The 15878-nt window shown below is 44.4% G+C and overlaps 1 protein-coding gene across 1 annotated transcript in view; it reads right to left on the bottom strand.

The window, feature by feature from the left end:
* MAST4 (microtubule associated serine/threonine kinase family member 4) overlaps positions 1-15662 on the bottom strand; it is a gene marked incomplete at both ends in the record, with an annotated part of 310434 nt that extends 294772 nt beyond the window's left edge. Inside the window, one exon of the mRNA XM_082013548.1 lies at positions 15420-15662. Coding sequence (XP_081869674.1) covers positions 15420-15662 — 243 coding nt within the window. The remainder of the gene's footprint in view (positions 1-15419) is intronic.
* Positions 15663-15878: the final 216 nt, after the last annotated feature.

Below are 15878 nucleotides of genomic sequence, written 5' to 3'. Positions count from 1 at the left end.
GGTCCACTGGCTGCATCTGGCACAGGGCACCCCTGCAGAGGACAACTCTCACTGCCCGTGCCTGGCCACCCACGCCCAGCACAACTGCACTGGCTGAAGGGAAACAAGAACATCCAAGAAGAACGTCACCGAAGAAGACACGCTTACTGAATTGCACCAAATACGATGGATTTACACAGGTCTTCATAGGCACCAAACCTGGATTCCAGCTCTACAGGGCTGAGGCAGGCAGGCAGGCCACCACTTCTCAAGGCGAGACAGATTTTTGATTTTGTTTATATAGACACTCACAGTAAGCCAGGTCTGCAGCCATCAAGACCGGACTCTGCAAGGCCACCCTTCAGTCACTAACAGGCCAGGCCAGGGAAGCAGAGAGGAAAAACAGAACTTGATTTCTTTTGACAACTTCAGCCAGATTCAAGGAAGCCTCAAAAACACCAGCGTTAGATCTACATGTAACCAAGAGCCAAGCAATGAAGGCTTGACTCAGCTGCGTTACCTGCATCCAACACCGGTTCTGCCTCATGACATTTTACACAGGCTTACATTTCATGTCTGCACATCCACATAAAAACACTTAGAGGATAATCACCTCTGGGTAAGAGCACTCGAGCAATGCATGAGTATAGTATAGTAAAGCAGACAACAGTAGTTTTGATGAAGCCTCATTATAAAAGCTCTTCCAGTGCTTTAGTGGTTAGTTGTATAGCTGCTGTGCTACAACTCCAAACACCCAGGAGCTGTGCTGAAGTGGTCAGCAACAGGTAGGACACCTCTCAGAGCCTTCAGAAGGCCTTCTACCATATCACCTGCGAATGCAGTTACCAGAATTATTTTCAGTGCAATGTCTGTAGGAAAAAGACTTCAAAGTTAATTCCCACACACTTTTACTTACACTATTTGGATCTTAAAAAAAAAAAAGTGTTTGTTTATGCTTATAAAAACCTTGCAGGAAAAAAAAAAAAAGAGTCATTAACTGTCTTAAATGAAATTAATACAGCTATACATTTCTTACATACAACTTCTGTCAATATATACTCTGTAATAACAAAAACAAGTTCAGGAAGCTTCTTCTGAAAGGTTTCTAGTACACAAGGATCATCAACCCACTCAAGACCAAATATCTCCCACAAACATGCACTAAAACTGCATGGTTTCAGTGGAGTCCTTAAATCTTGAGACCTAACTTTCTATTTAGAGTAAACAAATATCTATTGTTATGGATATGTCTTTTGCCCACAGGTTCATTTAAGCTGTTTAACTGACTTTATTTGGATGCTATCTGAACAAGTACAGACATTGCAGTTATCAATACCAAAGTGCAAGAGGCATCTGTTAGCAGTACCATCAGAGACGGAAACGGGCCAAGCCATTCTACTTGTCCACACCCACTAAAGTATAGAGAAGACTACATATTTTTTCCATGTTTATTTATGTGCACATAACATCTTCAAGGATTAAAATAATGCTTATTGCTTTGTCTCCTAGGAAACAAGCAAATATGTTTAGAGGCAACTACACTTAAATACTTTTCAGGACATGGTTTAGGGAACATGGTGGCACTGGATTAACGGTTGGACTTGATGATCTTGAAGGCCCTTTCCAACCTTAGTGATAGTAATTCTGTGAAGTGACACTAAGGAGAAAACTAAACTTTGTTGTAGCAGAGATAACTGTGTACTAAATACAGGGAAGAAGCTGCCAAAGACTAACTGCATGTAGGAAGAAAGTTTCTATTCAAAAATCTCAGGCAGACAGAAATCACAGCCTTCGACAGGCAAGACATCTAGGAGGTGGATTACAAAACTCAAATCTAAACAGAAAGGATTAACACACCAACTGCCTGTTAATTCTCTCATGAAAGCACATTACCTCAACAATAATCAACGAAGACAGAGGGATTAATGACTAATGAAGAACACCACACCCAGCTAGAAATTTCAACTGACATGATGTTATGTTTACAATATAACCAAAGCTGCAACTGCAGCTCTTGCAGACACACTCAATTTAAGCTTATCCAGAAAAAACAATGAATCAACGGCTGCATGAAGCTCAGCACATACTAGAAAAACCTGACCAGGCACAAACCAAGACTTTCAGGTGGCTAAACTGGGCTGAGCTATCTGGTCAGAACACCATCAGTGCCAAAGCCAGCAAGGCTCCCACTGCCCTTCTGACAAGCCCTGAAGCATACCCAACTCCTGTGTACCAGGTCATCACCCCTTGGGATCGGACTAGGGCGGATCTGAAGTCGGTTCCCCCGAAATGCATACAATGTGAATGCTGTCCTCGACACCAGGACATTTCACCCTGCAAATCCATTGCCCTTGCATCGTGCTACTTGCTTATGTAGGCAAGGCTCTTTCTGCTGCCTCGTTTGTTTTGTAGGAACAACACTTCTGTGAAAACTTTCTTCATATCAGGCTCATCATCAGACAACTGTAGGTTCCTTTTTCCAGAAGCTGCACACAAGAAGGGTCAAAATAACTTTTCTGCAACACAATCTACTACAGCTTCCATATGGAAAGAATTAAAGGCATTACTGTAATTACAGGTATACCACTAGCATTAAAGTGATTTGTTTATAACAATAGCAGGGGGTTTTGTTCATTTCAAAGAATTCAAAAAGCATGCAAGATTTCAGTAAATGCAAGGAGCTACAGACAAGACACTAGCGCACACACACACACTTTGAAAAACGTTCCCACTTGTCCTGGATTAGAGCCCAGGTCCTCAGAGATGTTTAGTTTCCTAATTTAAATTCTGTCTTTGTTTTCCAGTGACAGACCTATGACTGAATATATCTACACTGTCATCTGCAGTTTCTGCAAGTTACTTTTCTCCTAATTTAATTACTGTGCCAAAAACCACTACTTATGAGCGTCATATTGGGAAAGCAGACCTGGACTGAAAGTGCTTTAGCTCCTACAGCTATGAAACATGTCTCTACCTGCTTGTAAGTCACCAGGGCACCTATAGCTGTGAGGCTATTCCTCTGCTGTGCACAAGATGCAATGCTGCAGTTCCTGGCACAGCTGCTCTCTTAGGTCGCATGCAGGTGAGGTAATGCAGAGCTTAACAGCAGGGCTTGCACTGCCCAGCAGTCTGAGTGGCTACCAACATACCGAAGTTCAGAGGTGCTTCTTTTCCTTAACCTCAAACAAACTTACACCTAAAGTGCTTGATGGCATATTTCAAGATTTTACAGATTTTAACACACTTCTTCCTTCATTTTCTGTCTCACGGCGCTGTTAACACAATGCCAAGAGTAACATGCTTCAAAGCATTGAACACTATGAAGGTTTTCCCCTGGTGCACCGCATTCTACCTTAACCAAAGCTCTCTCCTCCTCCTCGTCCTGGTTTCAGCCAGGATGGAGTTAATTTTCTTTCTAGAAGCTGGTATAGTGCTGTGTTTTGGATTTAGTACAAGAATAATGTTGATAGTACACTAATATTTTAGCTCTTGCTAAACAGTGTTCATACGAAGTCAAGGACTTTTCAGCTTCCCACAGCAATTGCATGGCAATTGTATTGTGCATCACTTGTTTTCTGTATTCTTTTATCATTATCATATAACAGTTTAGAACTATTCTATGATAATAGAATAGGAAGGGACTTTTAAGTCATCTAGTCCAACACCCCTGCAGTAAGCAAGGACATCTTCAACTAGATCACATTACACAGAGCCCCGTCCAACCTGACCTTGAATGGTGCCAGGGATGGAGCACCTACCACCTCTCTGGGCAACCTATGCCAGTGGTTCACCACCCTCACGGTGAAAAATGTCTTCCTTATACCTAGTCTGAACCTACTCTCTCTTAGTTTAAAACCATTACCCCTTGTCCTATTGCAACAGACCTTGCTAAAAACTCTGTCCCCATCTTTCTCAGAAGCCCCCTTTAAGGACTGGAAGGCTGCAGCAAGGTCTCCCTTCTCTTCTCCAGGCTGAAGAACCCCAACTCTCTCAGCCTGTCCTCACAGGAAAGGTGTTCCATCCCTCTGATCATTTCTGTGTCCCTCCTCTGGACCTGCTCCAACAGGTCCATGCCTTTCCTGTGCTGAGGGCTCCAGAGCTGGACGCAGGCCTCCAGGTGGGGTCTCACCAGAGCGGAGTAGAGGGGCAGAATCATCTCCCTCAACCTGCTGGCCACGCTGCTTTGGATGCAGCCCAGGATACGGTTGGCCTTCTGGGCTGGAGCGCACATTGCCAGCTCATGTCCAGCTTTTCATCCACCAGTACCCGCAAGTCCTTCTCAGCAGGGCTGCTCTCAATCCCGTCATCCCCCAGCCTGTACTGATACTGAGGGTTGCCCTGACCCAGGTTCAGGCCCCTGCACTTGGCCTTATTGAACCTCATGAGGTTCACACAGCCCCACTTCTCGAGCTTGTCCAGGTCCCTCTGGATGGCTATTACTACTATTTTCCCTTGCTGTCCTACTAAACTGTCTCTATTTCCGCCCTTGCATTTTACACACACACACCCCCGCCCCCAATTCTACTCTCCATCCCACTGCAGGGGGGAGAAATGAGCAAGCAGCTACATGGTGCTTAGTTGCTGGCTGGGATTAAACCACGACAGTCCCTTTTGGTGCCCAACATCGGTCCTGACAGGTTGAGATAATGACAAATCTGACCAGCACACTTTACGACAAATCTGTTATAAGCATTCACCATATTAGTTTGATAGTCACTGTTCACAATGTTGATTTATTTGCTCTTAAAGTTGTTGTGCTTGTTCTCTGGGTTGTGCTATGGAACACCCTATTTTGCTGTTTATCACCTTGGGGTGCTAGGTCAAGGTTATCATGGTGCTGTACTTTGTAACAGTGACTTATGATAAAATGGCTGGTCATGAACCTAATGTGATATTTGTACTCAGCATTGCTATCGTCTCTGTACTTCAGGAGTTATCGCTCAGAAACTATTAATTACTCTTTTTACCTTTTCTCCTCGGAAAGCAAATTTACAGCAGGAGACACCTTCCTTCACGTTGTCCTTCTCCTCCAGGCTAGTTAAAATAGCTCTTAAGAATTCTTAATATGCTCAGGATGTTCAAACCAGCATGTTCCTGTTGCTCCTGCTCCCTGAATGTGTCCCAGGTCTCGTTTTAGTTAACAATTATTTAAAAATACCACCCCATCTGCTACCAGTGCTCAGTGCAGATGTGGGCACACCGTGGCCACTCAACACCCCGCGACGGGCACTGCAGATGAAGCAGAGCCAGCCTGGGCCCCTGTCAGTTCCCCTATACAGGAGAAGAAATGGATGCAAAAGTCAGCTCATTTAGTAATGGACGATGAAGGGCCATGTCCTGGTTTCAGCCAGAATAGAGTTAATTTTCTTCACAGAAGCTAGCGTAAGGCTATGTTTTGGATTTGGGATGAGAAAATGTTGATAATGTGCTGATGTTTTCAGTTGTTGCTAAGCAGTCAAGGACAGTCCAGCTTCTCCTGCTGGGCTGCCAGCGAGCAGGCTGGGGGTGTCCGGGGAGCTGGGAGGGGGCACAGCCAGGACAGCTGGCCCAGAATGGCCAAAGGGGTATTCCATCCAATATGACGTCATGCTCCCTATATAAAGCTGTGACGAAGAAGAAGGAAGGGGTGGAGGGACTTTCGGAGTGATGGCGTTTGTCTTCCCAAGTAACCATTACGCATGATGCAGCCCTGCTTCCCTGGAGATGGCTGAACACCTGCCTGCCCGTGGGGAGTGGTGAATGAATTCCTTGTTTTGCTTTGCTTGTGTGCGCCGGTGTTTGCTTTACCTGTTGAACTGTCTTTATCTCAAACCATGAGTTTCCTCACTTTTACTCTTCCGATTCTCTCTCGCATCCCACTGTGGGGGAGTGAGCGAGCGGCTGCGTGGGGCTTAGTTCAGGCTGGGGCTAAACCACGACATGCCATCACAAGAACAGGAGGAGGAAGAGGCAGAACCAGAGGTAACCACCCGATCCCTACCCTGAGTGAGCTGCAAGATGTGCAAAAAGACTTCAGTCGTCACACAGGTGAGCACATTGTCATCTGTCTGCTCCGATGCTGGGATCACAAGGCTAGTAGCCAGGAATTAAAGGGCAGGGAAGCCAAGCAGCTGGGATCCCTTTCTAGGGAAGGATGCCAGCTGAGTTTAAACCGCAACATCCCCTTCATGCCCTTACCCTACCTGCAACTCTCCTACTTTAACTGTAGGACCACTGCTGCCTGAATGTAACCCTCAAAGTTTCAGTTGCTTCAATTTTCAGCCACTAGTTATTACCTCTGATGAGAATTTAAAACTAAGCGTGCTGAGTTTGGATGGAAGCAAACCAGGGGAGACCACAAGAGCAGGTGTCAGGAACGAAGGCGATAGTCAGCATAGAGTGATAGCATTGTAAACCATTATTGATATTCTTTAACTCACAGCTTCTTTCTAGAAGACCAGATGCCATGCAACTAACTCCCTTGACACGTACTCAGTGTGAGAGCATATACGCGATCTCGGCAGAATTCAGTGCAACCCTGAGCCCACACTATAAAACCAATACATCATCTGCAGTTCAGCAAACTCCAGAACTCAATGAGAAACTCAGGAAAGTCAATGACTGTCACTACCCTGCAATGACCAAAGTGATATACCCAAGTTTACCTCCTTGCTGTTTCAGCTAATCAGTCTGTAACTGAGAGCCACGTTTCCTGAAAGTATGTACAGCGAATTCAATATGCCATAGTCTGCTTGCTGCAGAGCTGCTCCAAGAAAATCAATGGCATCTTTAACTCTGGAACATGTCCTCCAGTGGTGTAAGGAGTTAACACTACCAGTATTTGAACAAACAGGAAGGGGAAGGAACCACTGAGAACAGGTTAAAACACATCCAGAAGGTTTACATTAGCCCATCTACTTATCAAAACCATAAAGGCCCAACTGAGCTAAAGGTTTTCGCTGTGACTTTTTGTAAGCCATCTATTCTGTTAGCTAGCTCAGTACAAAAATATATCAGGCACATTTTGCCCTGCCCTTTCCTGTCATGTACTATGCACAAAACCTGAAACACAGCATGAAAGACATCTGAGCATTTTTGTCATATGGCCCGAATAACAGCTCTACAATGAAAGCATGCACTGAGCCGTAGCTACAGAATTATTACATTCTAGTAAAAGTTTCCTGAGGTAACAATGAAAATCAAATTAGCAGTTTAGTGCAGTAGTTCATCTGCTCCATTCACCCACAGCTCTCTTCCTCAGGATTGCAAGGCTATTAAAAACAATGGGATCATTAATAGTCCAGGTGCAATTAATTATACAGTCCCAGTAGCAGGGCAGCATGGCCTCAGAAAGGAAGTTTGTCACTGCGTATATAAGCACTACCCTCTAGGAATTAAAAATAAATAAATAAAAATTAAAAGGATATATTGAGATATACAGTTGTTACCACAATACACTGCAAAATGCACCTAATACAGAAGTTTCTCTGCCAGGCAACAGGGAATCCATCTTTCTTGGCTATACAGGTTTCCATCCTATATTCAGTTATATTCATCCACACTTAATCCTTTTGGAAGAGGCTTTTGTAGCTTGCACATGGCTTTTTTTTTGCCTCCCCACCCCCCCTTTTTTTTTTTTGCTTCTCCTGAATGTCACTTCCAGAGCTGTTTGATCAGAAAACCAAAAAAAAAAATTTCTCCTTTTCTAGTTCAAGACTGTAGGTGATACCAGTTAAGAAAGAAAAAAGTATTGCATTCATCTCTGGTTCCCACTTTAAATGTGGAGACACTCAGGAAAGAAACCTGTGGCAAGGGCTACCAGGCTATTTATACAGCAGAACACTTGAGCTTTAACCCCTGACATACTTGTAATTCACCTCTGAACAGTGCAAATTCATCAGATTAGTTATATTTGCACAGGAGGGCAGGATTTTCATCCCACTCTTCTCTAGCTGGAGCAGGAGAGTCTTTCAGCTGGCAAGTTTGATGACAGCATCCCTTTCAGGTAGGGCAAGGTTAAGTAAAACTTCACTTGGCTCAGTAAACCAAAAGCTAAGGCAGGTTCCCAGGCTGATTTCAAAACAGAGTTTGTTTGCCACCACTCCCCAACATTTTTCAGCTTTTCAGCTAGCTTGTCCTCAAGCACCTGAATCTTTTTTCCTTCCCCTCTACCACGGAACAAAGAGCTACCAGCATTTCACGATTTTAAGCACAAATCTCTCATCAGTCATACATCTTAAAATCAAGCATCACCCAACTACTAAAACCTTGTATCAAAAAGAATTCTTAACTGCATAGCTGCAAGATAAGAGCTGGAAAAACACAAATCTGAAGGCTGAAGCAACAAATGATAAAAAGGAGGTGGGGGAGAGAGTGTTGGACTGTGGAGTATTTTAAGCCCACATCACTGTTTTTGAAGGGGTTTAGCAATAGCATGCACAGTACTATAACACTGAGAAGCTCCCAACACAAGCTAGAATGCCACTGTGCTTGGTACCATACAAAAACAATAACAAAAAAACAGAAACAAAACACCCAATGAATATTTTTTTTTATCCCTTCCTCTTTCACTTGTCAAGCTATTAAAAATACTGGTATTTCTCTCGAGTCAGAGCCTGAACAGGCCATTTCCCAACTCAGCAGCAAAGGCAGTACCTGCCTCACTGAAGTTCTTAATAGCAGGCATCTGCTTCACCATGCTGGGCTTAAGAGAAAACCTTCAGCCTGGTGTCAGAGCAATCCTGCCTAAGGAAGCTTTAATAGAAAATTTTAAAGACTTGTTCACACTACTAATCTTCTCAGACTCATCACACCCGTTTTGCTAAGTCCCCAAATTCTGCATTTCAGATTTTTGCCTCTAAAATAAGGGTAAATATCTTCTTCTCATGCCTTGTACAGAGGAGCATTGCTGGTTAGTGTTTGCCAGCTCCAGGTAACCCAAATCGCAAGATCCGAAACTAATCCGTATGCATTAACGCTTCGGCATGGCAATCTCTGAGATCACAGTTGTGCTTTGGGTGTAAGGGAAGAGAGTGTATAATACGGAACAAAACCAAGAGGAAAGTACCCCATTACACAGATTGTCGCAGTAACAGGCAATCTAGCTGCTCAGCTTGCTAGCTCAAGGAGCAAGTGCATTTGCACTGCACTTGACAGTGCTCAGATTTTATGCCTCAAGACTTAAGACTCTTCTATCCCTTTGTGTAAACTCAACTTTACACAAGCTGTTACTGCTAGCAGAGCAGCCCCATCATCTGGAGCTTCCTCATAGTACAAGAATAGCACCACGTTGTTACGTTTACTGACATCGAGTTCAAAGCAACTCCCATCTAGCCAAAACACTGTCCAAGGCAGCAGACTATGCTGGACTTCAGCTGTTCTTCTAGAGAGCCACCGCTTTTCAGAAAATGTTCCTCTGCAGTTGATTTCACAGTTGTACATACAGATACTAAAGTATCATGAAGATTAGCCTCAGGACTATGCCCTTCCTGCCTGTAAAATTTAAAAGGCACAAAAGGCTCACTCAACCATTTTTGCAAGCACATTCAAATTTTGTTTTGAAGACTGTCATTATCAGGTCCTCACCCACCTGCTTCCATGAGGATTTGAAGTATTTAAATAGTTCTGGCACATGAAAGCAGATACGCAACTCAAAGCATGAATCTGCTTCTTCAGCTCACTTCCAAGTGAGAAGGGAGATGCTCTAGTTATAAGCTTATTTATACCTACCAAATGTCTTGGAAAAAAGCTCCAAAAGAGCTGCAAACATTACTATTGCACAGATAATCTAAAACCTCAGGTACCAGCACACAGCTGTATTAGATAAAGCCCTCAACCATGTGTCTCTCCTCATCTCAGTGTATTTTTGAGATAAGGGTGCGTATAAGCCTGCGCCTTAAAAGCCTATCCTGCATGCAGAAAGTTTAAAGTAGGAGACAAACATACATTTTTTCATATTAAAAGCAAATCAAGGAAGTGTTTTATGTGACCACTGAGGCAGCACTACAGACTTAAAGAGTATTTAACTTTATAGGTAACATCACAAACATATCTAAAAAACAAAAGCAATGCTGTTTCTCTGTCTCACGTGACATGAGAACAGTTTCGTGGCTGCTCTAGGCTAGATGACTGTTTATTTAATCCCACTGCAATCATTTTAACCCTGAAAAGTATACATTTTATGACTGCATTACTATTCCTTAGTATGATCTAAGGATCACACACTGGCAATTAGGCAATTCATCTTTACGTAGCTGTTAACATTCAGGGTGTGCTACAACAGGGAATGATCCATCACCGTCAGAGACAAGAAAGTCTGAAACAATTAAAAGAAAAAAAAAATTATCTACAGCATCTCCCACATGGTCTAAGCATGGTTAGTACTTCAGCAGGACAAGCAGGGAGGGAAAAGAGAAAGGTAGCAAAAACATTACTGCTAGTTAGGTCACAGTGACACTTGGACAGAACTACCACCACCTCCATCACACATGGATGCACATGTAAACATTGCCATCGCTTCCCACACTCTTTGCTTTATCCCTAAGTATTTTGATTTCCACCCCTCCCCCAAACTACACTACAGTTTTCTTGGGGTGAAGACCTGGCAGACAAATCTGTAAGGTACTGTCGCTCTCTAGTAGGCATATGCTTAAGAACAAATGTGCTTTTCGAGCAATACTTCCTTTACCACCCTCTTCACCCTGCTATGAGTTTTTTCATGACAGAATCTTAGATTCCCAGTAATTAATTCCCACCACACAGTCCTCCTGAAGCCACAACAGACTGCAACATAAACAGCAAGAAGGCAGATTCCGGTGAAGAGTTAGAAGCCACAGAAAGAGCTTTTGCCACTTCTCACTCTGTGCAGTGAAGTATCTTTTTTAACACATGATACACATCAACTAGAGAGTAGGAGAAATTGTAGCATAATCAACTTCAAAGGTCAGTGGACATTTTTCATGAGAAATCCTGTCTCTTCATGTTGCTCATCATCTTTTCAACACAGGATCAACTCTTGCCAACTCTGATAGCCACTTCAGTGCCAAACATTTAATATACAAACCAAGAACTAAAATTGAGAACAAAAACCCGTATTTTCCCCCTTTTTTTCATGGCTGGTTCTGTTTGAGGTTTTGGGGTTTTTTAAAGCATCTAAAATAACGAAGAGGACTCACTATGGTAATTCAGAAGACACTGGCAGGATCAGAAGCTTTTAGATCCATTTCAGACCAAGACAGCTGTGCTGTATGACAAGGTATTACTCTCTCTGAAAAACTACTGATCCTCCCTGGCTTGCTATTCTTCTCTGGTAAGCAATGGGTATATTCCCAGTCACTGTGACTATGTCTGTAGAAAGATAAGCTCTTTCAGCAGATCAGCTGACAGAGACAGAAAAGATGGACAACTTCGAGACACAATATTTAACCTTCAGATCCTTGACATTACTGATGTGGGCAAGGAATCCCTTGCCTTCATCCTCTTTTTAAGAAACAAGATTAACCCAAGTGATCTCTCACCTGGACCTGTAAAACACTAAGATTTGGAAGCCATCATCAAAAAAAAAAGCATATCCCATGCTGGGCTGACAGACTGTAAAAAATTTTGAATGAGAGAAACTAATGAAGCAAATGACATTTGGCACCATTTGCCTCTAAGCCTCATAAAATGTGCTTCCTGCTCCCAGCCCTTTTTTTTGCCAAAAGTAAGACTAGTGTAGAGAAGATACAAATCCCAACAGAAAAGAAAATTTGGAAACTCCTGTGTGGTTTTTGCATTTATCCCTTTCCCCATAATCGCAGTCTGGTATTGACTACCCACAGACTGCACAAGCAGACAGATTACAACAGAAAACATGCTGCTGCCCAGCCTCAACTCCCCTCCTTGACAGTCCAGAAAACACTCTTTCCAACAGGAAGAGAGGTCTAAAAAGAACACAGAAAAATCCTTAAAAAACTAAACAACTGTGCTGCGTTAGGAAAGCGGTGAGCCCTCCTCTGCGTAGTGTTTGCCTTGAGTGCCCTTCATCACGCAATCCCATCCCGCCTGCTTCTGTCAGCAGTTAGCCGCTCACCTCACAAGGGCACAGGCAAGTAATTTGCTTGAATTTCTGTGAGTTCCAGGTGTTTGTTATCCACAGCATTTCAATGCACTGATGTTCCAGAGGCAAAGTACTTCCCACATGAAGTTAAAGCCATGTTTAATTCTCATGTGTCTAATATCTCAGAGTAAGACATCAAAAACACTTCAGCAACTGATGGCCATAATGTTGTAAACTATCACTTGTTCTTGCATACATGGAAGGAGGGACTGCTTTTCTTTGGTTATTTTGCAATTTTTTTTTTTTTTTTGGTAGTATTAAGTTTATGGAACAGTACAATGAAGAAATTATAATAAGGAGAAAAAAAGAAAAAAAAAATTATGTACCTTCTCTTTCCACCTTGATGCTCCCTTACCCATTTGACTCCAGGAATTACATCTTTCAGATATGATACTCAGAAGACAAGTTATTAAGCTTTCAGTGCAACTATTTAATTTCTGGGCATAAAAGAAGCAGCCCTACTCTAAGTGACAGCATAAAGCTTCTTTCACTGAGCTAGGGAGACGAACCATTCTTCTTCGTAGAGTAGAAATGTTCACATCATTCTTCAGAAAAAGACATAGAACTTGTAAGGGACCACAAACTGTGAAAGAGCAGTCTGGGCTATGTAAACAATAACACTACTTGAGAGACCTCTGAAATAATCTTTCTGTTCTAGTCGGCTCTGGCAAGACCTAAATCTGAGTATGGCATCCTGTTTTCTGATATCATGCTTCAAGACAGATGTGACCAGCTGGAAGGAGTCCACGAGGCACCAGTGAGAACGATCAGATGTCTGGAAATGCATTCTATAAGGGAAGATTAGAGGCACCGGGATTGTTTAGTCTGAAGAAGAGATGTAGGAAGAAACAGTATGTCATATACAATGCCAGAGGAGAATTAATAGTTCCACTGGAACACAACATGCAGTAGTAACACGTCTAAGAAAATATGCATGTTTGCCAATTACTCATTTACAGATTCAGTTTAAAAATATTTTTTATGTCCTGGCTTTGAACAATTTACTGACAGGTAAAGTAGCAGCAAGAGAGGTATGGGGACAACCTGTTTCACTACTGTCTAAAGGATACCTGAACAGCTGTGACAACAGATTCGGTTCTGCTGTATGTTGGTGACAGGGCAAGAGGAAAAACGAAACCTGGAAGAGCAGAATCAGGTGCTGGGGATCCATAAAACCAAAAGAACTCAGAAACAGAACACTGCAGAGAACATAATAATTTTCCTTATATGACAGCAATTAGATGGCATGCCAATGTAAAAATGGTTATCTTCAAGCACGTCTCTCGATGTTACGCTTTTGGCAGGTAGCATGTAAAGAAAGTCTGAAATCATCTGTACATTCATCTTGGACTTTAGTCTTGCCTTTTTCCACTACCCTTAAAGGTTTCAGTGTGCAAGTAACACAGATGCTCCCTCAGTTTTAAATAAACATGCACTCATTTATTTCTGCACTCTAATGCATTGTGGTGTCCTTGCACAAAAAAATGATGATTATACAGGTGGATTTGTGTCAGGCAGCTCTGCAGGTAGGCAGAAATTCAGCTGCAAGCACTGACTACACCAAAACCGAAGGACGGGCAAAACCAAAGCACAGAAAACAGACAAAAAAAGACTGGTTTCAGAAAACGAAAGAATCTGGCAGAGGGGAGTAAAGGGGAGGGAAGAAAGCTGCATATTCTAAGCAACCTTTCCCACTAAATTAAAATGAGTTTATGCTGGTATCTTCTAGCATTACTAACTGCAAGTGAGGTAATCAGGTTGCCTATGTAGAATTTCCAAATTCCAATGAATGCAATGTTGACTTCTTTTTGGGCTTACCTTCCCTGTACTTTCAACTCAAAAGATGCCTGTAATTCATCTCCAAAGCACACACAGAAATAACCAGCCTTAACCAGAAGTTAACTGGTCTGCCAGCGGCTGTGAGTTCAGCTAAGGGAACAGACAGCCTTTGTGTATTTCTACACAGTATTCTGCAGGCTTACCAACCGAGCACAAAACCAACTAGACACTACATTGCTGTGGTAAGCACAGCCCCCAGCTCACACATACGAGACCCGCCAAGAAGCAGGGTATATTAGTTACCTACCAGTGAGCACCATGCTAACAGCAGCTACAGAGCTCCTACTCAGTTCAGTGGATAGAGCAAGTTCACATCTCTATTAAAAGAAATAAATGATGTGCATATCTCCACGTTCATTCTACTACTATCATAAATGCACTTTGCTGTAAATAACATTCCAGCCTTTGTGGACCCATGCAGTTTAAACAGACCACGAACCTGGTCCGACTTTGATTATTTAAAAACAGAAAAAAAAAAAAAGGGAGGGTGGAGAGGGTGTAAAGGAAGTTATATTTATATCCAATTCACCATACTGCCATACAGATGTATCAGTTCAACAGAAAAGGCATCAGGGAACAAACGGGAAAACAGGAGCTACATAAACAAGCCATTACTGTGGACGGAAACATTCATGGCAACCACCGCTTAACTAGTTGCAAATAACTTCAGCCAGCATTTCGCAGACATCCTTTTAAAAGTGCCAGGGTTTCCCCAAAATCTCTTTGCACATCCAGCCGCATAAAGGCACAGAATAAAGAAGGACCACCATCTAAGAGCAAATTAAAAAGTTGACCACAACAGAAGGCAGGTCAGCCACTCGGCTGAGGCATACGAAAGACCACGGAGAGAGGTGAAGCAGCGCCGCAGCCGGGCAAAACAACGCGCTTGGTTTGGGGGTCGCGTCGAGAAATGCCTCTAAGGAGTGCGAACCGTGCAACAACAAGGAACAAAAAAAAAAAAAAAAAAAAAAAAAAAAAAATCAGTCTCAGGCACACAACGGTGAGTTTACTGTAACACAGTGGGGGTGTTGTTTTTTTAAGAGAGCCGTTAGAAGGTACTGCAGCTGGATCTGGAAGAGAGGGAAGGGGAAAACACGCGTATCGCCCATCACGCTGCAGACCCCTCACCCACGGAGCTCCTCCATAATCCACAGCCTGTCATTAGCTCTCCCAAGAGGATTAGTGTAGTTTAGGGGCTTGCCCATCACTTCTGTCTGACATTGAAGAGTTTGCTCTAGGGCAACGCTACACAAGGGTGTCACGCTAAAAAAAAAACAAGGTTTCTTAAAACAAAAAACTACCCCTTCGTACAAACCCCCCCACCCCTCGACACCGACAGCCAGAAGGGGCTGGGGGGGAGCAGAAAAAAGAACGCCCCGAGTTGCGCAGGGGAGAGGACGTGAAGGGGCTGCACCCAGGCGGGTACGCAGCGGCTCCCCGCCGCGGGGAACACCTCCGACCCCGACCCCGGCCCCGCTGCCTCTCGGACGGGAGAAGCAAGCTCCGCCGCGCCGGTCCCGCGCACCTCCTCATCCCGCTCCTCCAGCGAGGCCTCGTCCTCAGCCCGGCCGCCGGAGCTCGTCCCCTCCTCGCCCGGCCGCCGCCCGGCCGCCGCCGCCGCCACGCCGGGGGCCGCCGCCAGCCCGCCGCCGCCGGGCTCCCCCTCCTCGGAGAGAGTTTCCGAGCCGGAGGAGGAGCCGGAGCAAGAGGAACCGACGTGGCCGGTGCCCCGCGGCGGCTCCGGAGCCGCCGAAACTTTCGCAGGCATATCCGGGGGCTCACACGCCCCGGCGCCGGCAGCCGCGGCAGCCGCGACCCCCGCGCCCGGCGGAGCGCAACGCCGCAGCAGCCAGCCCCACTCCCCCGACCGCGCCGGGCTCCGTGATCCCGGGCGGCGGGTGGTGCCTGCGGGCGGGGCGGGGCTGGGCCGGGCGGAGCCAATGGCGCGGGGGGGGCGGGCCCCGCCGGCCCGGCGGAGCGGGGC

Source organism: Phaethon aethereus, assembly GCF_964289735.1.
Source record: "Phaethon aethereus genome assembly, chromosome: Z".
NCBI lineage: Eukaryota > Metazoa > Chordata > Aves > Phaethontiformes > Phaethontidae > Phaethon > Phaethon aethereus.
This window is presented reverse-complemented; position numbering and strand designations above follow the sequence as displayed.